A 26,327-nucleotide genomic window follows, 5' to 3' on the forward strand; every position below is an offset into this window, starting at 1 on the left:
GAAAAGTTGAAGGGATTTTTCAGAAGTTGACATTAGAACTTGGTTCTCATGATGAGTCATACGTTGTTGATGGAAGTAGGGGCTATAAGTGATGAATTAGCTGAGGCAGCGTTATGCACCAGTTCCTCAATGCTAAGGCTGGTTAGTTTAAACTCATTTGTATGACTCAATATTCAGTATCTGTATAGGTTCAGCCCAACTCCCACACAGGACTGGAGAGCTGGGGCAGAGTCCTGTGGACAACTTTGTCCTGACAGTGAGAAGAGTTTGTCTGTAGGTTAATGACACTGCAGTGCTTAGTTGGTAACGTCCTTTTTTCTTCTTCCTCTGTTGGGCCCTGAACTGCTCAACTGCTCTTAAGAATCTAGCTAATTTTTTTGCTGGACACCAGCGACTCATGCCATTCAAGAGGCTGAGATCTGAGAATCACAGTTCAAAGCCAGCCTAGTATCTGAGATATTTTAATCACCAAAAAAGCCAGAAGTAAAAGAGTGGCTTAAATAGTAGAGCTCCAGTTTATCTTGAAAGGAGAAACATTGACCAAGAAGCATTGTACAGCCAGGCACGGTGGCTCACACCTATAATCCTACCTACTCAGGAAGCTGAGATCTGAGGATCAAGGTTCAAAGTCAGCCTGGGCACTCAAGACCATGATACTGTTATCTCAAATTAACCATTAGAAAACAGGAAGTGGCTCTGTGGCTCAAGGGGAAGGGTGGTAGCCTTAAGCTAGAGAGCTCAGGGGAAGCGCCCAGGCCCAGAGTTCAAGCCTCACAACCAATAAAAAAAAGAAACAGAGAAGCACTCTACTAGTGACCCTGCAATTGTAACCCCTTGGTACAAGTACTTAATAAGGAAGGAAGAGCTAGGCACCCCAGACGCCTGGTAGCCCATGCTTGTAATCCTAGCCACGCAGGAGGCTGAGATCTGAGGATCGCAGTTCAAAACCAGCCCAGGGAGGAAAGTCTATAAGATTCTTATCTCCAATTAACCACTAGAAAACCAGAAGTGGCTCTGTGGCTCAAGGGGTAGGGTGGTAGCCTTGAGCTGAAGAGCTCAGGGAGAGTGCCCAGGCCCAGAGTTCAAGTCTCACAACTGACCAAAAAAAAAAAAAAAATCTGTTTGCTATACCTAAAGTAATCAAAGGGGCATGTTTTCTTACCTGAAAACACTAAGAAAAAAAAAATTAAGCTGTGATAAAACTACTACTACAAAAAAACAGTCCACTGTGGGAAGCAGGAAACATAAAACAAAACTAAAACCACTGGAGATGGCCTGTCAGGCTCACAATTCAGCTCTCAGGAGGTGAAGGAAGGGTGATCCAGCGGGAACTGGAGACCAGCCCCGTCTTAAAACAGGACTGAAAAGGACTAGAATTTTTCTTAATGTGAAACGCCACCTTGTGACCAAAAGCTACAAAGCAAAATACCAGTGGCTCATTTCTGTAATCTTCATTTACTCAGGAGATTTATAATCAAGAATCCCATTTCCAAGCAGAAAAGTTCATGAGATTCTTAACTCCGGTTAACCCCCAAAAACACAGACATAGAACAGTGATAGGGGAAAAAAAGTAAGAAAAGGAAAGAAAATCATTGAGCAAAGCCACAGGGGAAGGTAAGAAGAACCTTCCCTTATTATCCAATGCATTGACAGACAGAGAAAAGCAAGAATAGGAAGTAAACCAGTGTTTGCAGGGACAGAAAACCCCCTTAATAATCTTAAATGGAAACCAGAACACCCCATAACTGCAACTAGGAATGATATACTGCTCTCTCAGCACCAATTCTGCTTCCATAGTCCACTGGCTACCTACCAGCTTTCCCCAAAGCCAGTAGTGACCACACCCAAATGTCCCCTTAATTATCCCATCTTCTGTCTTCGTAAAGCAATCATTCCCCAAACTACATTTCTCAAAGTATTCCAAGAGATAATTTTCCAAGTATCAAGTATAGAAAAGACCATATTCCCAAACCCTCTTAAGAATATGCCATGAATATATATATAATATATGTATTTAATATATATATATATATTAAATCACAGGAAAAGGGTAATTGACTTAGTTGGGCCATGGGTTTCACGTGCCTTTTTGATGTACACCATTTTCCCAGTCCATGAAGAGCTCCAGGCTAACCAGCACCAGGGACCTTCAGGCTGACTGAAGACCATGGCTGTGGCCTCTCTGCACCCAAGTTTCTGCCTCTGAATTGTGAGGTTGGCAGGACACAACAGCAGAGCCCTTGAGTTCTCAGTGCTGTGTCTGTGGGGCAGAATGACACCAAGACAAGGCCATAAATGGATGGCAAGAATGAGTCTTAAAAGATGGGCCAAAGCCAGGTGCACTGGCTCATGCCTGTAATCCTAGCTACTTGGGAGGCTGACATCTGAGGATCACAGTTCAAAACCAGCCCAGGCAAGAAAGTTTGTGAGACTCTTATCTTCAATTAACCTCTAGAAAACTGGAAGTGGCACTGTGGCTCAAGGGGTAGGGTGGTAGCTTAGAGCTGAAGAGCTCAGGGACAGTGCCCAGACTCAGAGTTCAAGCCGCAAACCAAGAGGAAAAAAAAGACAACCCATTGCCAGGTGTCAGTGGCTCACGTCCATAATCCTAGCTACTCAGGAAGCTGAGCTCTGAGGACAGTGGTTTGAAGACAGACCAGGCATGAAAGTTCATGGGAGGGGCCGGGAGTTTGGCCTAGTGGTTAAAGTGCTTGCCTAGCATGCACGAAGACCCGGGTTCAATTCCTCGGTACCACATACATAGAAAAAAGCCAGAAGTGGTGCTGAGGCTCAAGTGGTAGAGCTCTAACCTTGAGAAAGTCCAAGGACAGTGCTCAGGCCCTGAGCTCAAGCCCAGGACTGGCAAAAAAAAAAAAAAAAAGAAAGTTCATGGGACTCTTATCTCTACTTAAGCACCAGAAAAGCTGAAAGTGGAGATGTGGCTTAAGTAGTGTAGCATCAGCCTTCAGCAAGAAAGCTTAGGAATGATGCTCAGGTCTGGATTTCAAGCCCAAGGACCTGCATGCACACGCACATACACACATACAATATAGCCCATTATAGTGTCGTTAGTTATAGGATGCAAAAAGTAAGACAAAATACACATAATAGGGGCCAGGAGTGTAGTCTAGTGATAGAGTCCTCACCTAGCAGGCACGAAGTGGCACTGTGGTTCAAGTGGCAGAATGCTACCCTTGAGCAAAAAATGTCCAAGGACAGTGCTCAGGCCCTAAGTTCAGGCCCCAGGACAGGCAAAAACAAAAACATATGATAGAAAATTTCAGCCTGTCATTTTTTTTCCTTTTAATGTTTTTTTAAGTCATTTTTAATTTTCAAAATTATCCTTTAAATGGTTGTACAAAGGGATTTCAATTCAACTTGTAAACTTATGAGTGCAATGCATCTTGATTCTTGATCAGAGTCATACTTTTTTTTGGGTTGACTGTGAGTCTTGAAGTCGGGATCTTAGTGCTGCTCTTGAGCTCGTTTTGCTCAAGGCTAGCTAGCACTCTACATGAGCCACAGCTCCATTTCTGGTTTTTTGGAGGTTAATTCAAGAGTCTCATGGACTTTACTGCCCAGACTGACTTTAAACTGAATCCTCAGATCTTAGCACCCTGAGTAGCTAGGATTACAGATATGAGCCACCAGTACCTGTTTTTTGTTTGTTTAATTTTTTGTTGTTGTTGTTGCTGTTTAACAAATATCTAAAAATAATATAACAGAACAGTCTCATATATTGGTCTACACACAAACAAAAGTCACTCAGACATAATGGTCTTGAGCTTGAGTAACAGTCAGAAGTTTATTAAGGATATCATGTGTTTTTTTTAAATGATTCTGAGAAGTCTACTAATTCACAATGTATAGGAGAGGACACTAACATTATCTCTTTGTTTATAAAATGGCAAATAAGAATAGGACATGAATTGACTTGTCCATAATTAAAAACAAGTTCATGGCCAGGTGGAGGAAAGAAAAGCCAACTGCCATGGGTTGTCAGAGGACCCTTTATAAATCGTCACACTAGCATTTTACAAGTATGAGTACATTGTTTTTCCTGATAAGGATAAACTTCTTTTTCGATCAAGAGTACGTAAATAACTGAAACGTGAACAAGAAACCAATTTTTATGACCTATTTTCTTCAACACATTTAATAATAGTTGAAGGTAAATTAAGTAATAAGTAAGCCATAGTTATTGCAATGTTATAAGACAGCAGATGCAAGTAATTAACTTACAGTTTGTTGGAACCAGGACAAGCTTACATCTTGAGGAAAAACCATGGAAGGACAAGACAACTTTGCACAGTGTTCCGCAGATGCATCATACTCTGTGCACGCTCAGAGAGGAAGGAAGTAGCGAAGTAAGGCTTGCATTGGAAGTTGCATATGCTACTGTAGGTATTATTCTGGTTTACAACCAATGGCTCTATAAACTCTCTTTGGGGAAAAATACACCAGAAGATCCTTGTAACAGAGGAAAAGCCAATGTGGCAAGGAAGGCCCATAGGAAAATACATATAGTCCAAATACAATGTCTCAAACTCAGTCAAAGAAGTTTTGGATTGGAGTGTAGCTTGAGAGCTACAGTGAAAAGACACTTGCAGTCAGTAACTAAATAAACAATATACTAGATCATAATCCCCTTCAGTATGAAGTTCTAGGATCTTTAATTATCCCACATTTCCTTCTGTGATTCATGCTTCTAAATTCCAGCTGTCTTGAACTCACTAGCTATAGAACTGTTGATGTCAGATAAAACTGTGTAATATTGGCTGAGCGCTGGTGGCTCACACCTATAATCCTAGTGACTCAGGAGTGTAAGATCTGATGATGGTGGTTCAAAGCCAGCCTGGGCAGGAAAGTTTGTGAAATTCTTATCTCCAATAAACTATTCAGAAAAAGTCAGAAGTGGCACTATGGCTCAAGTGGTAGAGCACTAGCTTTGAGCAAAAGAAGCTCAAAGACAGCGCCTAGGCCCTGAGTTCAAACCCCAGGACCGGCACACACACACACACAAAAAAAACAGCCAGCTGGGCAAGGTCGCTCATACTTGTAATCCTAGCTACTCAGGAGGCTGAGATCTGAGTATCTCGGTTCAAATCCAGCCCTGGCACTAAAGAACTTGAGATACTTATCTCCAGTTCACCACTAGAAAATGAGAAGTGGGGCTTAGCTCATGGGTTAGGGTGGTAGCCTTGAGCTGAAGAGCCCAGGGACAGTACCCAGGCCCAGCGTTCAAGTCCCATGACCCACAAAAACAAAACCAAAAAAAAAAACACAAAAAAACTCTGTGTAATGTCAGCTACTGAGAGGCTGTTGTTACACCCTGAGACAGGGTAAAGCTCTGTACATCAACCATAAAAAAGTTTATTATGCATTGTCCTTTCCCAAATAAAGGTAGAATAGAGGAAATCTTTTTAAAAAGAGGTGCTCAAACTAGTCCTTTGGGCATTTAAAAAATCTACATAAAAAAGTCCATTTCCTTAATACATTCATTTTTCCTTTTGAAAAAATTCATTTTTAAGCCAAAATAAACTACAATGTGAAGAAATACTTTAATAGCGCAGTGCTTATTCTATTTATAGGGCACTATATTTCTTGTACAGCTTCAGATATTACAACTATGGAGACTTTGCCTCTGAAATAACACAATAATAAGTCAGGTCCCTGGCTTAGGGAACAGATGATATCAAGCTTTAAGTCTCAGGAATAAAATCTAATACGCATCTTCCAGTCTGTACAGCCAACTACTATGTACATATTAACAGTCTGGTCGTGAAAAAAGCAAATTTCAAAACTCAGGGCATAGAAGTGCAAAGAAACAAAACATTTCAAGTACAATCAATTCATTTGGCAATGTGTAAATCATACTGAGAGATAAAAACATATCTACAAATATAATCGAACAAAAGAAAAATGTGATTCAAGAAATGATCTCAGGTCCAGAGTTCTTCCGTTCTTCCAAACTTGTAGATGAGAGTACTAGAAGAGATGAGTGCAAATCATGAAATCCATCAACAGTGACACAGATTCTTTTTTTTTTTTTTTTTGCCATTCCTGGCTTAAATTCGAGGCCCTGGGCACTTTCCTTAAGCACTTTTGCTCAAGGCTGGTGCTCTGCCATTTGAGCCACAGCACCACTTTCAGTTCCTTCTGTGTATGTGATACCAAGTAGCTAGGTTTATAGTAATGAGCCACCAGCACCTACTTTCTTTCTTTTTCTTTCTTCCTTCTTTTCTTTCTTTTCCTCCCTTCTTTCCTTCCTTTCTTTTTCTTTCTTCCCCTTCCTTCCTTCCTTTTCTTTCCTCTCCCCCCACCCTTTTTTTTTTTGCCAGTCCTGGGCTTAAGCTCAGGGCCTGAGCACTGTCCTTGGATTTTCTCAAGGCTAGAACTTTGCCTCAGCACCACTACTGGATTTTTTTTTTCTATGTATATGGGACCAAGGAATCGAACTTGGGTCTTCGGGCATGCTAGGCAAGCACTATACCACTAGACCAAACTCCCAGCCCCTCCTTCTTTCCTTTTTATTTATTTTAAAATAAATAGTAGGGGTGTGTGTGTGTATGCACGCATATATGTCAGTATAAGAGCTTGATTGAGGATCTGGATGATGTCCATTATTTTTTCACTCTAGGCTGGTAGTCTACCACTTGAGTGAGGTGTCACTTGAGTGACATGAGTGACACCTCTTCTTCAAGCTCTTTGGTGGTTAACTGGACATAGCAGTCTCATGGATTTTATTCCCTTGCTGGCTTCAAACCTTGATGCTTAGTTCTCAGCCTCCTCAGTAGCTAGGATTACCAGTGTGAGCTACCTGTGCATGATTTCTTTTTCTTTCCTTTTTTTCTTTTTTGAATAATGTTACATGACACAGATTTGCTTGTACGTTTTCACACAGCATAGACTATGAACACAAGAGTCTGGGTTCAAATCCCTGCTCTGTATTTACTAGCTGAGTATCCTTAAGTATGCTCTGAGCCTGATTTCTATGAACTGGTAAAACCACTGATATAGATCTAAGATTAAATAAGAATTTAGACAGTAACATAGGAGAAGGACTCCTTAGCCAAAACGCCTATGTGTGCTCTTACACTGTAGTAGGATTTTAACTTTTATAGCAGTTGTTTGGGATGGACACCAGTGGTTCACGCCTGTAATCCTTGTCACTTAGGAGGCTGAGATCTGAGGATCACAGTTAGAAGCCAGCTGGGACAGCAAAGTCTATGAGTCTCTCACTTCCAATTAACCACCAGAAACCTGGAAGTAGAGCTGCAGCAAGTGGTAGTCTTGGGCTAAACAATTCAGGGACAGCATCTGGGACTTTAGTTCAAGCCCTAGGACAGATCCCCAAATATATAAGTAAATAAGTACAAAAACAAACAAACAAAGCAATCCTTCTGTAACTAATCCAAGGGATTTGCATATGCCCTATACATGCTGCTTTTATAATAGAGCTGGTTAAAAAATTAGCCATCTGCTGGGCACAGGTGGCTTACACCTGTAATCCTAGCTATGCAGGAGACCGAGATCTGAGAATGTTGGTTCATAGCCAGCCTGGGCAGTAATGTCCAGGAGACTCTTATCTTCAATTAACCACCAGAAAACCAGAAGTGGCACTGTAGTTTAAAGTGGTGGAGCACTAGCCTTGAGCTGAAGAGCTTAGGGACAGCGGGCAGGCCCAGAGTTCAAGCCCTGCTGGCAAAAATGGACAAAAAAAAGTAAGTAAGTAAATAAATAAATAAATATCAACAGAGCACTGGTGGCTCATGCCTGTAATCCTAGCTACTCCAGAAGCTAAGATCTGAGTATCATGGTTCAAAGCCAGCCTGGACAGAAAAGTCTGTGAGACTCTTGTCACCAATTTACCAGGAAACTGGAAGTAGTGCTGTAGCTCAAAGTAATAGAGGACTAGCCTTGAGCCAAAGAGCTCAGGGACTTGCAGGCCCTGAGTTCAACCTCTGGACTACCACCACTACCAACAACAAAAATTAGGCAACTTACCTAAAAAATATAAGAGCGTTTTGAAAAAACACAGCTAGTCCAGGATAAACATCAATATCTGCACACACAAAGAAAAACAGATAGAAGATTAAAAAGACAAATGGCCACAGGTCTTTGTAGATGTAGCTCAGTGGTACTTGCATAGAAGCATATACTGTGGGTTCAAGTAGGACACTGTGGGCTTATTTCTGTAATTCTAGCTATTCAAGAGACTGAAATTTAAGGACTGAGGTTTAAAGCTAGTCAGGGGAAGACAAACTACAAGACTCTTAGTCTCCAATGAACCAGCAAAAGATTGGAACTGGAGATGTGACGCAAGTTGAGTGAACCTTGAGTACAAGCCCCAGTAATGGCACATACACATACCCTGGGTCCAATCTCTAGTACTGGGGTGGGAAAGAGGACTTTGAACTTTTCTACCTGGGATGGGTTTGAACTGTAACCCTCAAATCTTTACCTTCAGAATAGCTAGGATTCCAGGTGAACCACTGGATCCTGGCCTCCCTCATCTTCCCCCTCTTTTTTTAAAGCTCTTTTTTTGAAAGCCAAGTTAATTGCACAAAGAGGAACACCATCATGCTTTGGTGACAGGGCCTTCCTATGAACCAGGATAGTCTCAAACCTGCAGTCCTCCTACATAAGTCTCCTAAGTGCTAAATTGCAGCGTGCACCATCACACTTAGCTTAGTATTTTCCTTCTGAAGAATTACATACCAGAATAAGTGCTCTATTGGCATTTATTTAGTTTTTTAGTGATGGGAATTGAAACCATGCTCTGAATATGCTAAGCACATATTCTAATACTAAAATGTACCTTCACCAGCCTTTCATTAATTTTTTCGTGTGTGTGTGTGTGTGTGTGTGTGTGTGTGTGTGTGTGCATGAGTGCACATTTCAGTTCTGGGACTTGAACTAAGGCATGAATGTGTCCCTAAGCTTTTTTTGCTCAGGTACAGTCCCCACCACATGTGCCATTCCTTCACTTCTGGCTTTTTGTGGTTAGAGATAAGAATCTTAGACTTCCCTGCTCAGGCTGGCTTTGAACTGCAGTCCTCAGATCTCAGCCTCCTGAGTCGTTATAGGCATGAGCCACCAGTACCAGCCTATTAATACTTAAAATTAGCTAGAACAGCTCATTTTAGAAGTATTTAGTTATCAATGTTACTTAAACATTAATCAACCACTGTCCTCTTGAATTTTTGCTTCTTTTGAGCCAAAGGGAAAGAAAAGCATTCCAAAAGTTCTACATTTATCAATGTAGAGATTTAAGAGATACTGTCGGCGTTGGCAAAAAAAAAAAATCAGGCCGAGGGAGTTTGGCCTAGTAGTGGAGTGCTTGCCTAGCATGCAAAGACCCAGGTTTGATTTCTCAGTTACCACATACATAGAAAAAGGCGGAAATGGTGCTGTGGCTCAAGTCTGAGGATAGTGCCTAGGACTGGCAAAAAAAAAAAAAAGAAACAAAAACAAAACAAACAAAAACAAAACAAACAAAAAAGCCTGCCTTTGAGCAATGACTGGAAACTATAGACTAGTTTAAGAGAGAAGATGTGAACGGAGCAGAAAGATTTTGGGGTCCATACACTTAATTTGAAATCCTCAGGGCTTTGGAATTCAGATTTTTTTCAGATTTAAAAATAGTAAAGCATACAAAGACTTGGCTTAATTTGAATTATGTTCTAAAATCTGTGTGCCAGTGATTGTATATAGAGATTCCCTTCTTGAATACTTGTTTGTTAAACATGACATTTGAAATATGATGTAAAAATCAATATTAATAAAATCTTTTTTAAAAAAAGAGTAAAGGGCCAGGAGCATAGCCTAGTGGTGAAGTGCTCACCTAACATGCATGAAGCCCTGGGTTCAATTTCTCAGTTATCATATACAAAGAAAAAAGCCAGAGTGGTGCTGTGGCTCAAGTGGCAGAGCACTAGCTTTGAGCAAAAAGTGTCCAAGGACAGTGCCCAGGCCCTCAGTTCAAGTCCCAGGGACTGGCAAAAAAGAAAAAAAAAAAAAGAATAGTAAAGTATACCTATATTGCATGGCACATAGCTGGATCTGGTAGAGCATCCCATAATGGAATGCAGTCCAATTCATGACTGCAATAAAACACTTGAATACTTGCATTAAATGAGATAAGGACCCATAAATAAATCAGCTGTCATGTCAGGTTAAGGTTTTTTTGTCCAACTGGGTATAAAAACATTGAAGGGGGCCGGGAGTTTGGCCTAGTGGTAGGGTGATTGCCTAGCATGCATGCACGAAGACCCGGGTTCAATTCCTTGGTATCACATGCATAGAAAAAGCCAGAAATGGTGCTGTGGCTCAAGTGGCAGAGTGCTAGCCCTGAGGAAAAAGCCCAAGCTCAGGCCCTGAGTTCAAGCCCCAGGATTGGCAAAAAAAAAAAAAAGTAAACGATGCCACATCTGAATAAGGGTGAGAGGTTCTATTTAAAAAAAAAATGAAGGCCAGGAGCATGACCTAGGTTTAGAGTGCTTGCCTAGCATGCACAAAGCCTTGGGTTTGATTCCAAGGTACCACATACACAGAAAGAGTCAGATGTCGTACTATGGCTCAAAGGGTAGAGTTCTAGCTTCAAGAAAGCCCAAGGATGGGGCCGGGAATTTGGCCTAGTGGTTAAAGTGCTTGCCTAGCATGCACGAAGACCCAGGTTCGATTCCTTGGTACCACATACATACAAAAAAGCCAGAAGTGGTGCTGAGGCTCAAGTGGTAGAGCTCTAGCCTTGAGAAAGTCCAAGGACAGTGCTCAGGCCCCGAGCTCAAGCCCAGGACTGGCAAAAAAAAAAAAAAAGAAAGCCCAAGGACAGTGCCCAGACCCGGAGTTTAAACCCTAGAACTGGAAAAAAAAAAAAATTGAAGGCAGGTAATGGTGGCTCACACCTATAATCCAAGCTACTCAAGAGGATTAGATCTGAGGATGTGGTTCAAAGTCAGACTAGGGGGCCGGGAGTTTGGCCTAGTGGTTAAAGTGCTTGCCTAGCATGCACAAAGACCAGGGTTCGATTCCTTGGTACCACATATATAGAAAAAGCTGGAAGTGGTGCTGAGGCTCAAGTGGTAGAGTTCTAGCCTTGAGAAAGTCCAAGGACAGTGCTCAGGCCCTGAGCTCAAGCCCAGGACTGGCAAAAAAAAAAAAAAAGTCAGACTAGGCTCCATGTCTGGTCTTATCTCCAATTATGAACAGAAAACCAGACATGGAGCTATGGTCATAGCCTTAAGCAAAAAGAGCTCAGTAATAGTGCCTAGCCCTGAGTTCAAGCCCCATGACTAGCGAAAAAAAACAAAAACAAAAACAAAACCCCATGGATTTCAGAAGTGTCAGAGGCCTGACTATAGGCCTGCATTGGTCTAGTGAGCAAATGGGCCTTTGGTATAAGAACCTAGGTGTACGAGGTAATAAAAATCAGAAACTTTAGGGATAGCTATGAGCTACAGGCTTTGTCTGGGGCTGGTATTTCCTTACTGGACATCTCACCGTACAATAATGGTTTTATTAACAACTAGTGAATCTTCATATAGAATAGTAGCTTCAAGCTAACTCAATAATTGCACTCAATTTTAGACTTAACAGACTAAACCAAATAGAAAACCCATCTATCAGAATCCTGTGAAATAAAGGAGGGGAATACATACTTACTTTGGGTAACATATGCACCAAAAAGAATCCACATGGAAGCAATAAGTGACCCAAACATCAACATGAAACCAATGAAGAGCCAAACTCGAGCACCTATGTGAAAAAGCAGTTTTATGACTGGGCTTGAGGGCCAGACAGTTCAAAGGCAAATAGAAATAGAAACTCCATCTTTAACTTTCTATTAAAAGCATATCATGGTAATAACCCATATCAATGTATGTAGAATATAGTCTTTTACAACAATAATAAAAATCAAATAAAGTGGGACGGGAGTTTAGCCTAGTGATAGAGTGATTGCCTAACATGCACGAAGACCCAGGTTCAATTCCTTGGCACCACACACATAGAAAAAAAGCCAAAAATGGTGCTCAGGCTCAAGTGGTACAGCTGTAGCCTTGAGAAAGCTCAAGGACAGTGCCCAGGCCCAGAGTTCAAGTTCTATGACCAACCCCCCCCAAAATCCATTAAATTAGATTAGTAGATTTTATTATTTATTTTTTTGCCAGTCCTGGGCTTGAGCTCAGGGCCTGAGCACTGTCCTTGGACTTTCTCAAGGCTAGAGCTCTACCACTTGAGCCCCAGCACCACTTCCAGCTTTTTTCTATGTATGTGGTACCGAGGAATCGAACCCAGGTCTTCGTGCATGCTAGGCAAGCACTCTACCACTAGGCCAAACTCCCGGCCCTAGTAGATTTTATTGTAAATAAATGATATTACATTTAATCAAGGTCAAAAAAGAAATAAACTATCTGGTTTTAAGCCAGACAAAGGAACCAAATGTCCATGCCTGGAAACAAGTACTGCACAGTGGCTGAGATCCAGGGCACTGGAGCAAGAGAGTCAGTGTGCATTCCTGGCTCTACCACTTGCTCTTCCTATGGCCAGGTTCTGTGAGCACTTTTATGACCTCATTTGAAATAGAGAGCAATAGAGCTCTTATGCACAGATGATCACGACACGAAAGTGAGTCAACAGGGTGAGGCACTCAAGCCAGTTTCTGGCACACACCACACATTCTAGTTTGCTTTTATTCTTAATCACCCTTCAAATTCCTCTCCCACACTCTTTAAAATTCCAACAAAGACCACAAATCCTTCTCTCTACTCCTGGAAGTTGGGAAACAGGACTTTTCACCCTGCACCTCTTACACACTCAAAACAAATCTCTGGGCTCTTAACACAAATAAAGGAAAGCTATTTTGGTGGTGACAACTGAAAAGAGTTCAAGGTAAAGAAAGTGTATTTGTGTTCTTCCAAAACCATTTGGTTGTAGTCTGTAGAAATGACTCAGGTAATCAGAACTGAATATGAAAAGCACAATCCTCAATTGGGTCCCCTGAAGTGTTCATTCCTGTGCTATTTGTGATCATGGCTAGCTATATAAGTAATACTACTGGTCATTATTATGACTAAAATGAAGTTAACACTAGAACCTAGAGTCCATGATTTACTGATCTTGAATAGTTAGATAATTTATCTATATTATAAGCTATATAATTCACAACAAAAATAGTAACTTTAACTGAAATCTCTTTCTCTCTCTCTTTTTTTTTTTTTTTTTGGCTAGTCCTCGAGCTCCAACTCTGGGCTGAGGCACTGTCTCCGAGCTCCTTTTTGCTCTCAAGGCTAGTACTCTACCACTTGAACCACAGAGCCACTTACAGCTTTTTCTATGATTAATTAGAGATAAGAATCTGATGGACTTTCCTAGATTTAAATCATGATCCTTAGAACCATGCCTCTAAACCAGAATGACTGGCCAGCCCTGGCTAGCTTCAAATCCAAATCCTCTGGAATTACCTTGTTGAATAGTGAGGGTGACAGATGTAAGCCATCACTTTATTAACTTTTTTTTTTTTTTTTTTTTTTTTTGCCAGACCTGGTGTTGAGCTCAGGGCCTGAGCACTGTCCTTGGATTTTTCTCAAAGCTAGAGCTCTACCACTTGAGCCTCAGCACCACTTCCGGCTTTTTCTAAGTATGTGGTACCAAGGAATCGAACCGGGTCTTCGTGAATGCTAGGTAAGCACTCTACCACTAGGCCAAACTCCCAGCCCACTTTATGAACTTTTTAAGAGCTAATAAAAACTTTTCTAGAGCCAGACATGGTGGCTCATACCTGTAATCCTAGCTATTCAGGAGGCTGAGATTTGAGAATGGTGCTTCAAAGCCAGCCCAGGCACTAAAGTCTGTGAGACTCTTATGCCCAATTACCCACTAGAAAACTGGAAGTGGTGCTGTGGTTCAAAGGATAGGGCGATAGCCTTGAGCTGAACAGCTCAGGGACAACGCTCAGGCCCAGGGGTAAGGCAGTAGCCTTGAGCTGAAGAGCACAGTGACAGTGCCCAAGCCCAGAGTTCAAGCCCCATGACCTACAAACAAACAAACAACAACAAAAACTATCCTATTAGTCAGTTCCACATAAAGAATTGGAAGTTTGGGCTGGGAGTTTGGCCTAGTGGTAGAGTGCTTGCCTAGCATGCACGAAGACCCAGGTTCGATTCCTCAGTACCACATACATAGAAAAAAGCCGGAAATGGTGCTGAGGTTCAAGTGGTAGAGCTCTAACCTTGAGAAAAGTCCAAGGACAGTGCTCAGGCCCTGAGCTCAAGCCCAGGATTGTCAAAATAAATAAATCATTAAAAAAAAAAAAAGAATTGGAAGTTTGTTTTTTCTGTTGATAAGTTCCTATTTTTCCAATATCCATTAACAGCACTCATCCACTAACACTCATAATAATACATGTTAAGGGGCTGGGATGGCTTTATGGTAGACTGCTTGCCTAGCATGCATGAAGCTCAATTCCTCAGTACCACATACACAGAAAAAAAAAAAAGGTTAACAGATCATGAACAGTCCTTTACCTGTTCTTCCTAAACAGCCGCTTTCATAGCTGTCACCTCTCACCTGAGCATTGGACACAGCATTTATCCTAGAAGACACAAGTTATCCAATGAGCTTTCCTGCTACTTAACTATTTACAAGTCACATAATAGGGAAACAAAATTATGTTCAACTAAAGCCAGTACTTTAATAACTGAGTAACTAAATGTATCTTTTAAATAAACAGAAAGCCCAAGGGACAGAACTGTTACAATCATTTTATTTTTTCCCCTAACTACTCCAGAGATTATAAAAGAACAGCTCAACTTCACATACCTTTGCTATTTTATATATTTATAAATAAATGACTCGGTTTGAGTTATCCTGTTCTAGAATTCCTTGGGTTTTTTTTTTTTTATTTGTTTGTTAGTTTGTTTTGTCAGTTTTAGGGTTTGAATTCAGGAGCATGAGTACTATTCCTGAGTCTTTTGTGTTTAAGGCTAGGACTCTATCACTTGAGTTCCACATCTGGCTTTTTGGTAGTTAATGGAAGATAAGAATTTCACGAACTTTTCTCCCCTGGCTGGATTTGAACTACATGTAATCCCCAGATCTCAGCCTATTGAGTAACTTGGATTACAGATGTGAGCCACTAGTACCCAGCTTTCAAAAATCAATTTTGAATTGACAATACCTGTATACTTACATGAAGAAAGCCAATGTAGAAAATACACCACATGTGTGAAAAGCATGGTTCAAATCTTGTGGATATACCACTGCTGCATCAATCATGATCCACCAACCTGTAAAAAACTTAAGAAAAAAGCCCAAGATATTAAAACACTAAAACTCTTACTTAGCATAATAGCTTATATAGTGACAAACCATTCCCATTCTGAATTTTGAATGGTGAAATATAAAAATAAGGTTCCCAGGAGCCACGATGGCAGAGTAGAGGCCACTGCACTCTGTGAATGAGAAGAGTCTGAGAAACAAAGGAGAGGCTACCTTTGGGAGCGCAAAACTGAGGAAAATCTGAGGTTGAGAATTACAGAAGAACAGGACAGCTGAAAAGTGGTGTGAAAGAGAAAAGCAACAGGGAAAACTAGGGTGCAAATCTAGGTCCAGCCCCTTCTCCTTGAGTGGAGAGGCTGAAGTTCCCACCACAAGGTTAGCTGTGTAACCTCTTTGACAAACCAGCAGACTTAGCTGAGGGACAAATCCTTAATTCCTACAGGCATCACACATCCATGCAAGGATTTGGCAGGAAGGTGACTTCACCATGGTGGCAGGCCAGGTCCAGATAGGGCAGCTTTTTGCTTTCCCATAATAGGGAGAGCAACAGCAAGGTACCATCTTGTAGGAAGGTCATTTGCTTGAGACTGAGATACTCAGAGAATCAGATTACATTAGCTACAGGCAAGTAAGCTATTGGCCAATCAGGGTCTGAGCCTGGGACACCACTGGGGACTTTGAAATAAAAGAAACAATCAGTGAAGGGCCAGGAGTTTAGCCTGGTGGTAAAATGCTTGCCTAGTATGCACAAAGACCTGGGTTTGATTCCTTGGTCCGACGTACATAAAAAAGCTGGAAGAGGTGCTGTGGCTCAAGTAGTATAGCACTAGCCTTGAGAAAGCCCAGGGACAGTGCTCAAGCCCTGAGTTCAAGCCCCAGGACTGGTAAAAAAAAGAAAGAAATAATCAGTAATTGGTGGATCTCCCACAACCAGGTGGTGAAAAGCTATTCACAAATGTTACAGAGGAGAGATCATACCCTTCTCAGTATGACTAAATTCACAATTGCTCTCAAATGGATCAATTAGAAGGCAGAATATCAGGGCTCAAGGACAACACAGGTGTAACACAGAATAGTCAAAGAAATGCAGTTCTGGCTCAAAGGGGTAGAATACTAGCCTTGGGCACAAAAACTCAGGGATGATGCCCAGCCTCTGAGTTCAAGCCCAAGACTGGCACACACACACAAAAACAAATGACAAAAAGAAAAAAAAAATCAGGGTTGACTTGGCTCAGTTGGAAGAGCACTAGACAATGAGCAAAAGGGTCAGGTACCAAGTTTAAGTCCTGGACTTACTTAAAAAAAAAGTCAAATGAGGAATTAAGAGGCCTGGGTTTGATTCCTTGGTACCACATACACAGAAAATGCCAGAAATGGCGCTATGCAAGTGGCACAGTGCCAAGAGGCAAAGTGTTCAAGGTCAGTGCCCAGGCCCTGAGTTCAAGCCCCAGGACTGACAAACAAAAAATAGGAGTGGAAAATGTAAAAACTTTTGGGAAACTATCAAGAGACCAAACCTAAGAATCATTGAAATAGAAGAATGTAAAAGCTAAAGGAATAGAAAACTTTCCAAATTTTGAAAGAGAAGTAGTACTCAAGAACAGATCTACAGAACACCCAACAAAGCAGAAAGAACCACTCCCAAACAAACCATAGTTAAGTCATTAAGTGTGCAGAACAAGGAGAGAATACTGAAAGCTATATAAGAAAGAAAATCCAAGTCATATGAAATAGAATAACAAATTTCTCGTCAGAAATCATAAAAGCCCAAAGTGGTACTGTGGCTCAAATGGTAAAGCACTAGACTTGAGAGAAGCCCAAGGATAATGCTCAGGCCCTGAGTTCAAGCCCTAGGATTAGCAAAAAAAAGAAAAAAAAAGGAATACAAAAATAATTCAGTTCCCAGGAAAACAACACCAATTCCCAACACATAAGCTACTGCATGAACATCTCATTAGCAGGGCTTGCACACTTACCAATATGCCTGCGACCACAGAAGCCACAGCATTTCTTTTCTCGCTCCAGTCAATACATTCACATTCTGGCCAGCGGAAATTATCTAGGAAGCCTGCCATTTTTACTCCAAAAGCATGAATCCTGTATCAGAGAATGTATCCTATAACCAAAAAGGACAAAAAAGAATAATCAATTTAAAGAATTTTTTTTGCCAGTCCTGGGGCTTGCGCTCAGGGCCTGAGCATGATCCTGGGTTTTCTCAAGGCTAGAGCTCTACCTCTTGAGCCACAGCACCACTTCTGGCTTTTTCTACGTGTGTGGTGTGAAGCAATTGAACCTGGGTCTTTGTGTTTGCTAGGCAGGCACTCTACCACTATGCTGAACTCCTGGCCCCGAAAGAAATGTTTTAAGAAAGAATGAAATACTTCATTTCTTAAAGCTTTAAATATAAACTTAGGTCTTGTTTTAAGAAAGAAAAACACATTACATTAATAAGTACCAACTAAAATGTACATAGTTCTTAGAGAATGGGGGTAGCTTCATGGTTAAGCATATTCAAACACAAAGCCCTGGGCTTGATCCCTCAGCATCACAAAACAAAACAACAAAAACAACTGTCAGTAAAAATTCTTTAATACTTTTCCTGCTGATGGGTAGATTAGTGTCACAACCCTTGAATTTGAGTCAATCATAAATACTGACTGACCAAAGCAGAGGAAGTTATACTGCGTAACTTCTGCCAAGCAAGGGCAGAGACAGCAGCAATGCAGCTTCTGTCGTGATGGATTTAACACCAACTGCCAAATGGTTGAGTCATATGTCTAAGTGCTGCTATCTGAGCATCATCACTCCCAAACTTTGAACCTCTAGAAAAATTCTAAGGGGGATGGGAGTTTGGCCTAGTGGTAGAGTGCTTGTCTAGCATGCACAAAGACCTGGGTTCAATTCCTCGGTACCACATACATAGAAAAAAGCCAGAAGTGGTGCTGAGGCTCAAGTGGTAGAGCTCTAGTCTTAAGAAAGTCCAAGGACAGTGCTCATGCCCTGAGCTTAAGCCCAGGACTGGCAAAAATAAATAAATAAATAAATTAGTTAATTAATTTTTTAAAAAAGAAAAATTCTAAGATGCCAGATATATGGAGTACAGTGCTGGACCCTCTTTCTGAGTTCCTGACCTACAGAATCCAGCATGTACCTTAAGATGGCTATTTTAAGCCACTAGACTCCAAGTTAATGCAGCAATAAATAATATATGAGAGCCAGGTGCTGGTGGCTCACACCTGTAATCCTAGCTACTCAGAAGGCTGAGATCTGAGGACCACAGTTCAAAGTCAGCCCAGGCACAAAAGTCTTTGAGACTCTTATCTCTAATTAACCACTAGAAAACAGGAAGTGCCACAGTGGTTCAACTGGTAGAATGGTAGCCTTGAGCTGAAAGAAGAGCTCAGGGATAGTGCCCAGGTCCAAAGTTCAAGCCCCATGACTGACAAAGAAATAGATAGATAGATAAACAGATAGATATAGATACATATACATATACATATACATATACATACATACATACATACATACATACATACATACATACATACATACATACATAGACAGGCAGACAGATAAATAAAAAACAAAGAGAATAAAGAACTAAGTATAACATCCTATGGAAATCTTAAAAAAAAAAAAGAGATTGTGTTCAAATAGGAGATTCAGAGGCCCAACGTAAATACTAAAAAGATTTGAAAATATTGGTGTTTGCTCTTTGAAAACAGAATCTGAAAGGGAATTGACCCTTGAAAGAAAGAAAACCCATGTGTAGCATACATTTTTATGTAGCTTTACCCAGAGCAGCCCACACCTCAATTCCACTCCCAACTTTCTGTGGTACAGAGTAGCTGAAACTCAAGCTAAAGCCATAGTCCTATTGGCTTAAGATGTCAGAACAAGGGAGTCCAAGGGAGTCCAGGCCCACCAGAGCAGCTGGACATCCAGGGGAAATTATGGAAAAAAGACAAAAAACCTCAACCACTTCAGTCTATACCCTTGGTCAATTAGACCTAATTCCTGTGAGACAGCAGATTCAGACTCCCAAAGAAGCCAGAACATAGACCCTGAATTCAAGCCCCAGGACTGGCAAAAACAAAACCTGGTTACAGGTCTGGGAATGTGGCTCGGTGGCTTAGTATGACTGAGGCCCTAGGGTATTCTTCAGCATCATTAAAAACCAGGCCGGGAGTTTGGCCTAGTGGTAGAGTGCTTGCCTAGCATGCACGAAGGCCCAGGTTCAATTCCTCGGTCCCACATACATAGAAAAAAGCCAGAAGTGGTGCTGAGGCTCAAGTGGTAGAGCTCTAGCCTTGAGAAAGTCCAAGGACAGTGCTCAGACCCTGAGCTCAAGCCCCGGACTGGCCAAAAACAAACAAACAAACAAACAAGTAACCAGTGTCAATAATCCTAGCTATACAAGAGGTGAGAACTGAGAATTGAGGTTCACTTCCAAGACAGGAATGCAGGAAACTGTGATATTCTTATCTCCAATTAAGCTAAGGGACAGTGCACAGGCCAAAGTACCAGCGTGCACACACACACACAAACACGCACGCACGCACGCACGCACGCACACGGAATGAAGGAAAGAAAAGCAAGAAAGCAAGAAAACAAAACAATGTGAACATCAAGATATTAGGTAGAAATATCCAGTGACTAAGTTGAAACAAAACCAGAATATTCATCTTTCCCCAGAACTAGCCATATATTATAGGTTGATTACCTTATTTTTTTAGGGTCCTTACAGGCTCCATTTAATTTCCAGAGACACACACCCCCCACCCACTCCCCCGGGCACTGTTCCTGAGCTCTTTAGCTCAAGGCACTATCCCTGGGCCTGAGCGTCCCTGAGCTCTTCAGCTCAAGGTTACCGCTCTACCCTTGATCCACACTGCCACTTCCAGTTTTCTAGTGGTTAATTGGAGATGAAAGTCTTGAAGTCTTTTTCGTGCCCGTCTGGCTTTGAATCACCACCCTCAAATCTCAGCCTCCTGAGTAGCTAGGATTACAGGCGTCAGCCACCACACCCAGTCCCAGAGAAACTTTTTTTTTTCTTTGCCAGGACTGGGGCTTAGTCCAGGGCCTGAACACTGTCCTTGGGCTTTCCTCAAGGGTAGCACTCTACCACTTGAACCACAGCACCATTTCTCACTTTTTCTATGTATGTAGTACCGAGGAATTGAACCCGGGTCTTCATTCATGCTAGGCAAGCACTCTACCACTAGGCCAAACTCCAGGCCCAGAGAAACATTTTTATATAGACTATTCCAATCAGTCCACACACATACACACATACATACACACACAAACACACACTGAGGCAGTTACTATTATTATTATTTTGGGGGGGTCAGTCATGGGGCTTGAATTCTGGGCACGGGTACTGTCCCTGAGCTCTTCAGCTCAAGGCTACCGCCTTACCCCTGGAGCCACAGCACACCACTTCTGGTTTTCTAGTGGTTAAATGGAGATAAGAATCTCACGGACTTTAGTGCCCCAGCTGGCTTTGAACTTCGATCCTCGGATCTCAGCTTTCTGAGTAGCTAGGATTATAGGCGTGAGCCATCGTGCTGGCTGGCCGTTACTATTATTATCTTCACATTACTGAAACAGCTTAGAGAACTGTTAACTTCCAATGCAGTACAGGGTACAAGGACTTCTCCATCAGAGTTAACATCTGACTCTGGAGTCTGTACTCAGGACCTATCACACTATATTGCTACCCATCGTGACATACTTTCACAGCATTTCTCTCCTTTCAGATTCCATGGGGGAGAAAGTGTTCTCTTGTCTATATGAAAACAGAAAGGGAAAAAAGAAACAGCCACAGTTTAAAGGAACATTATGGTTGAATGGGAGAAGAGCTCAGTCCAATGAGATCTGCAGTGACCCTGACAATTACTCCAAGGACAAACCTTGACAAAGAGTCTGAAGAACAGTTTTCTTGAAAAAGCTATAAACTTGGTTTCTAGGCACTATGTTTTACAGGCCTTAAAATCCAATGGCATGAATTATTCAGAGATATTACATACTTTGTGGAAAACATTCCACATATCTAATCTCAGAATGTCTACTTGCTTTCTGGCTTGTAAGTCATATACGACAAAGGAACAGAACTTGCTAGGTACCTCTAACTCAGATAAGACTTTAACACAAAGCCAAAGCCAGCAACGGTGCTGGGGCTCAAGTGGCAGAGTGTTAGCCCCAATGAAAAAGCCCAAGGACAGTGCTCAGGCTCTGAGTTTAAACTCCAGGACTGGCAAAAACAAAAAATAAAACAATAGCTCTTCTTATAAAAATGCTAGAGTGAGAGTTAAGAATTCTACTAGATATGGGGCCGGGAGTTTGGCCTAGTGGTTAAAGTGCTTGCCTAGCATGCACGAAGACCTGGGTTCGATTCCTTGGTACCACATACATAGACAAGAGCCGGAAATGGTGCTGAGGTTCAAGTGGTGGAGTGCTAGCCTTGAGAAAGTCCAAGGACAGTGCTCAGGCCCTGAGCTCAAACCCAGGACTGGCAAAAAAAAAAAAAAAAGAATTCTACTAGATAGAGAATAAGTCACTAAAAAACAATACAGGAGATAAGAAAGATCTAACACAGGTTTGAAAAAGAACCCAATTGTGCCCCCCAAGCAGAGGATAACCAGACTAAAGTGAAGTAGTAGCACTCTAGTAGTTTTTCAGCCTGAGGACAGAATGCCACAGGACTTGGTTCCTTTCTATCTGCACTTGAGCAGGCACTGTTGCGGTGCTTGCTCTCCTGGAAACTGGGAGGCCTCTATCAGCAGAGGTCACGTTCTTCCCTCACAGCAGACTCACTTTCATCAACCCTTTTAACTGAGACTAAGCAGGCAGACTACAGGGAGCTAAGGAGTATAAATTCAGAGTAACTGACCAGTAAGCTGTCAGATGCCCTGGCTAAGGACTTCTCATCACACTATGACACAAAGAAGCCATTCTGTTTCACTTACCTTTTCCTGGAAGCCTTCATCTCAGAGTCATATTTTTTTGTCCTTTCTTTTATATAGTTAGATTTGAATTTAAGATAATATGACAAAAATGTAACCCAAAATCTAGGAAGCAATTGCATTGGAACTTACCTATGCTCAGAGAGATAATGATTTTGTGATCACAGTTTAATGAATAATCCACTGTTGGATTAAGAAAGCAGCTTGATGGTAGAGCACCTGCCTAACATATGCAAAAAAAAAAGTAACAAAGAAAGAAAGAAATTCAGAAGATATTGTAGGAAGTGGCACTGTAGCTCAAAGTGCTTGAGCACTAGCTGGGGGTGGGGGGAGGAGGAGAGGGGAGAAGCAGCTCAAGGACAGCGTCTATGCCCTGAGTTCAATCCTCATGACCACCAAAAACAAAAGAAACAAGAGATTATTTGGAAATGGTGCTGAGGTGGTAGGCAGTTAGCTCAGGGATAGTACCCACATCTTGAGTTCAAGCCCCACAACTGAGAAAAAAATAAAAAAGAAGCTACTGTAACTTTTTTGATCATCTGGTAGGAGTTACAATGCAAGTGTTTTTGCTTTCCTTTTTTTTTCTTTAAGCTGAAATTTTTCCATTTTCTTTCTTTCTCTCTTTCTTTTCTTTTCTTTCTTTTTTTTTTTTTTTTTTTTTGCCAGTCCTGGGCTTAAGCTCAGGGCTTGAGCACTGTCTTTGGACTTTCTCAAGGCTAGCACTCTACCACTTGAGCCTCAGCACCACTCCGGCTTTTTTTGCTATGTATGTGGGATACTGAGGAATCGAACCCAGGTCTTCATGCATGCTAGGAAAGCACTCTACCACTAGGCCAAACTCCCGGCCCCTCTCTTTCTTTTATTTTGTCATTTGTTTTTCTTTTTGAAACAATGTCTTACTATCATAGTCCAGATTGGATTCAAACTCATGGTCCTCTTGCCTCAGCTTTCCAAGCTTCAGAATCACACATATGCATCAGAAAAGCATATTTATATGTTATACATTTATTTTATATATAGTTTTGAAATATATTTTATAATAAATGGATTTTTTTTAAAGAACAAGCAAAAAAAGTACAAGTTTTTCTGTTATTGTTGGGTATTCAAGATGATTACCATTGGATGGACTGTACACAAAATATGAGGGTCCCATTTTCTCTTCCTGTATATATGTTTAAGAAACTCCTTTCTTCACTCCTGCCAAGCCAAATGGGAAAATATAATCTTAATGTCAGCACTACTCAGTGGTAACAAGGTTAATAAATTTATTTAACACAGCCCGTCTCTGGTAATTCTTCTATATAAAAAGATCAATATTAAGAAATGCATTTAATTCACATAAATCAGGCAATTAATTGCTTTCAAATTCTAAAACCTTACTTTTTTGTTGTTGTTTGTTTTTTTGCCAGTCCTGGGCTTGAGCTCAGGGCCTGAGGACTGTCCTTGGATTTGTCTCAAGGCTAGAACTGTACCACTTGAGCCTCAGCACCATTTCTGGCTTTTTCTAAGTATGTGGTACCAAGGAATTGAACCCAGGTCTTCGTGCATGCTAGGCAAGCACTCTACCACTAGGCCAAACTCCTGGCCCCAAAACCTTACTTTTTTTAATCCTGAAATCAAAGCATATTTAAGTTGCAAAGACCTGTTTTTTGGGGGTTTTTTTTGGTCTATTTGAAACATCCATTGATGCTAAAAGGATTTTTCACACAGGGTTTTTATGGATAAAACTCAGAAACAACTACAATATATGTGAATAAGGACCAGAGAAATAAAAAAAACAAAAAAAACGTTGGGGTACAACCAAAAAATGCAGGTTCTGACACGAAAATATGTCTTTATGTGAGTTGCCGAACAAATATATTTTTTAATATATCTTTACTATTTCAGTGTTGTACTTGATATCCTCCTTTAATGTTTCAATTGTTTTACGCCTTAATGTTACTGTTATCATTTACAAAGGGAAATAAAGATAAAATAAGAAAATTCTTAGCCACGGGGCTGGGAGTTTGGCCTAGTGGTTAAAGTGCTTGCCTAGCATGCATGAAGACCCGGGTTCGATTCCTCGGTACCACATACATAGAAAAAAGCCAGAAATGGTGCTGAGGCTCAAGGGCTAGAGCTCTAGCCTTGAGAAAGTCCAAGGACAGTGCTCAGGCCCTGAGCTCAAGCCCACGACTGGCAAAAAAAAAAAAAAAAAAAAATTCTTAGCCAGGTGCCTGTGGCTCAAACAATAATCCTAACTACTCAGAAGACAGAGAACTGAGGATCAGATCAGTCCATGAGACCCTTAGCTCCAATGAGCTACCAAAAATCCAAAGAGGAGAGCAGAAGTTTGGCCTAGTGGTAGAGCGCTTGCCTAGTATGCATGAAGACCAGGGTTCAATTCCTCAGTACCACATACACAGAAAAAGTCAGAAGTGGTGCTGAGGCTCAAGTGGTAGAGCTCTAGCCTTGAGATTCTCAAGTCCAAAGTCAATGTTTAGGCCCTGAGTTCAGTCCCCCCACCCCCCCCAAAAAAAAAATTCAGAGGAGTGCCAGTGGCTCATGTCTGTCTGTAATCCTGGCTACTCAGGAGATTGAGATCTGAGGATTGGGGTTCAAATCCAAAGTCTGTGAGGCTCTTACCTCCAATAAACCACTCAGAAAAAGCCGGAAGTGGTGCTGTGACTCCAGTGGTAGAGCCCTAGCCCGGAGCTTTTCTCAGGGACAGTGCCCAGGCCCTGAGTTCAAGGCCAAGACTGGGGAGGTGGGGAGGACTGAGGAGTCCTAGCAGCCCTGAACTCGCTACGTCTGTTTTACCCATTTGAAGCTTACAGAAGTTGGAAAGACTAGACAATGAAGCGTATGGGATGTAGTAAGAGCTGCTGGAATTGTTAAGAAAAGGGATTTACAGTGCAAGTAGGAGAACGCCTTTGACACAAGAGGTGGACCACTCGCAAAGAGCTTCTCCCACGATCCGAAAACCTAGATGAGCGGATTACCGCGTCCATTCCTTCGGAAGTGAGAATTCCCATGCCCCTTCCTTCCGTCCAGGGGCAGGGTGGCTGGGGCACCAGCCCCGCCTCGGCACGGCTTGGGTTTGAAGAGGTCATACAGTTACCTTTCAGGCTAACTCGGAAGTCACCTTAACTGAGGGAAGGGCTGCCTGGTCACGCATGAGAGGACAGGTCAACCTGTAACCTCCTTGCACAACCCACCATGTGTGGGTTTAAAACAAAGAAAGAAAGAAAAAGTAAATCGCCTTGCCCGCACCTACCGCCGCTCCAGCGACCAAGCTCGACTCCCCCATCCGGAAGGGCACCCCAAAGTCCCGGTGCCCCTCTCCCATTTCTCCTTCCCATCTCAGACAGGAGGAGGCCGAAGGGCCCCCCAAAGCAAAGACGGATGCCTGGGCCCCGGTACGGAGCAAACCCAAGCGCTGGAGGCGCCCCGCAGCCCGCGCGGGCCTCCGGGCGGGGGTGGGGCGGCGGCGGCTGCAGCGAGGTCCCGCCGGCCGCTCCCCCGGCCGCCATCACCCCGAGGGGCCGAGAAGCTCCCGCTGGGCGGCGGGGGGTGGGGAGGGCCGCGGCGCAGCGGCCGCCGCGGCTGAGGGGGCGCGGACGGGGCCGGAGGAGGCCCAGCCCCGCAGGTCAGGCGGCACCGGCGCACCGGGCCAGGCGGTGCCGCAGCACTGCCCCAGCGGGCAAGTTCCCCCCCGAAAAAGAACCTGGAACTCTACGCAATTAAGATGGCGACTCACTTTGAGAGAAAGGACTGTTTTTCCACACCGACCTGAGGGAGCGCGCGCAGGGAGCTAAAAAAATCGGCGCCGCAGCCAGGCTGGCGTTGACCCCGCTCCACTTCAACCGCGGAGCACCGAGCTCGGAGCTGCGGGCTTAGAGTGAAGCGAGGGTGCCGCTGGGGCGGGGCGACACGACGTGCCCACCTCAGGAACCAATAGGCGCCCGGAAAATGGGCCGCGGGGGCGGGGCCTGACGCAAACGGGGCGGAGCTGGACTCCAGAGGGAGGAGGAAAGGAGTTGCCTGTAATCCGCACCAACCAATCGCAAGCAGTCAATGGCCGGCCTGGGCGGGGCA

General features: G+C 42.6%; 1 protein-coding gene across 5 annotated transcripts; it reads right to left on the reverse strand.

Moving 5' to 3' along the window:
- Window positions 1–3,778: 3,778 nt before the first annotated feature.
- On the reverse strand, window positions 3,779–26,135 carry Tmem50b (transmembrane protein 50B). 5 transcript variants are annotated; one of them, XM_090348914.1, is made up of 8 exons: window positions 26,022–26,135; window positions 23,367–23,447; window positions 17,259–17,398; window positions 15,194–15,300; window positions 14,529–14,596; window positions 11,668–11,760; window positions 8,008–8,065; window positions 3,779–5,988 (listed from the first exon to the last, which is right to left on the reverse strand). In XM_090348914.1, the coding sequence occupies exons 3-8, from the start codon at window positions 17,355–17,357 to the stop codon at window positions 5,943–5,945; spliced, it is 471 nt and encodes a 156-aa protein (XP_090205040.1). In that variant the 5' UTR covers window positions 17,358–17,398; window positions 23,367–23,447; window positions 26,022–26,135; the 3' UTR covers window positions 3,779–5,942. The 5 variants fall into 5 exon arrangements, with proteins under 5 accessions (XP_090205040.1, XP_090205034.1, XP_090205038.1 ...); XM_090348908.1 differs by having other exon boundaries at window positions 25,990–26,135; XM_090348912.1 differs by lacking the exon at window positions 23,367–23,447.
- Window positions 26,136–26,327: the final 192 nt, after the last annotated feature.

This window comes from Megascapheus bottae, chromosome 1 (assembly GCF_031878675.1).
Source record: "Megascapheus bottae isolate mThoBot1 chromosome 1, mThoBot2.hap1, whole genome shotgun sequence".
In the NCBI taxonomy this organism is placed as follows: Eukaryota; Metazoa; Chordata; class Mammalia; order Rodentia; family Geomyidae; genus Megascapheus; species Megascapheus bottae.

Bases quoted from the DNA above. Each gene is read 5' to 3' on its own strand.
- Tmem50b (XM_090348912.1), bottom strand. From the start codon at position 17,357: ATGGCAGGCTTCCTAGATAATTTCCGCTGGCCAGAATGTGAATGTATT. The intron at 14,597-15,193 runs GTAAGTATACAG...TGTGTCTTCTAG, and splicing joins TCTACATTGGCTTTCTTCAT to GATAAATGCTGTGTCCAATG. The intron at 5,989-8,007 runs GTAAGTTGCCTA...CATCTCTTCTAG, and splicing joins AACGCTCTTATATTTTTTAG to TACTCTCATCTACAAGTTTG.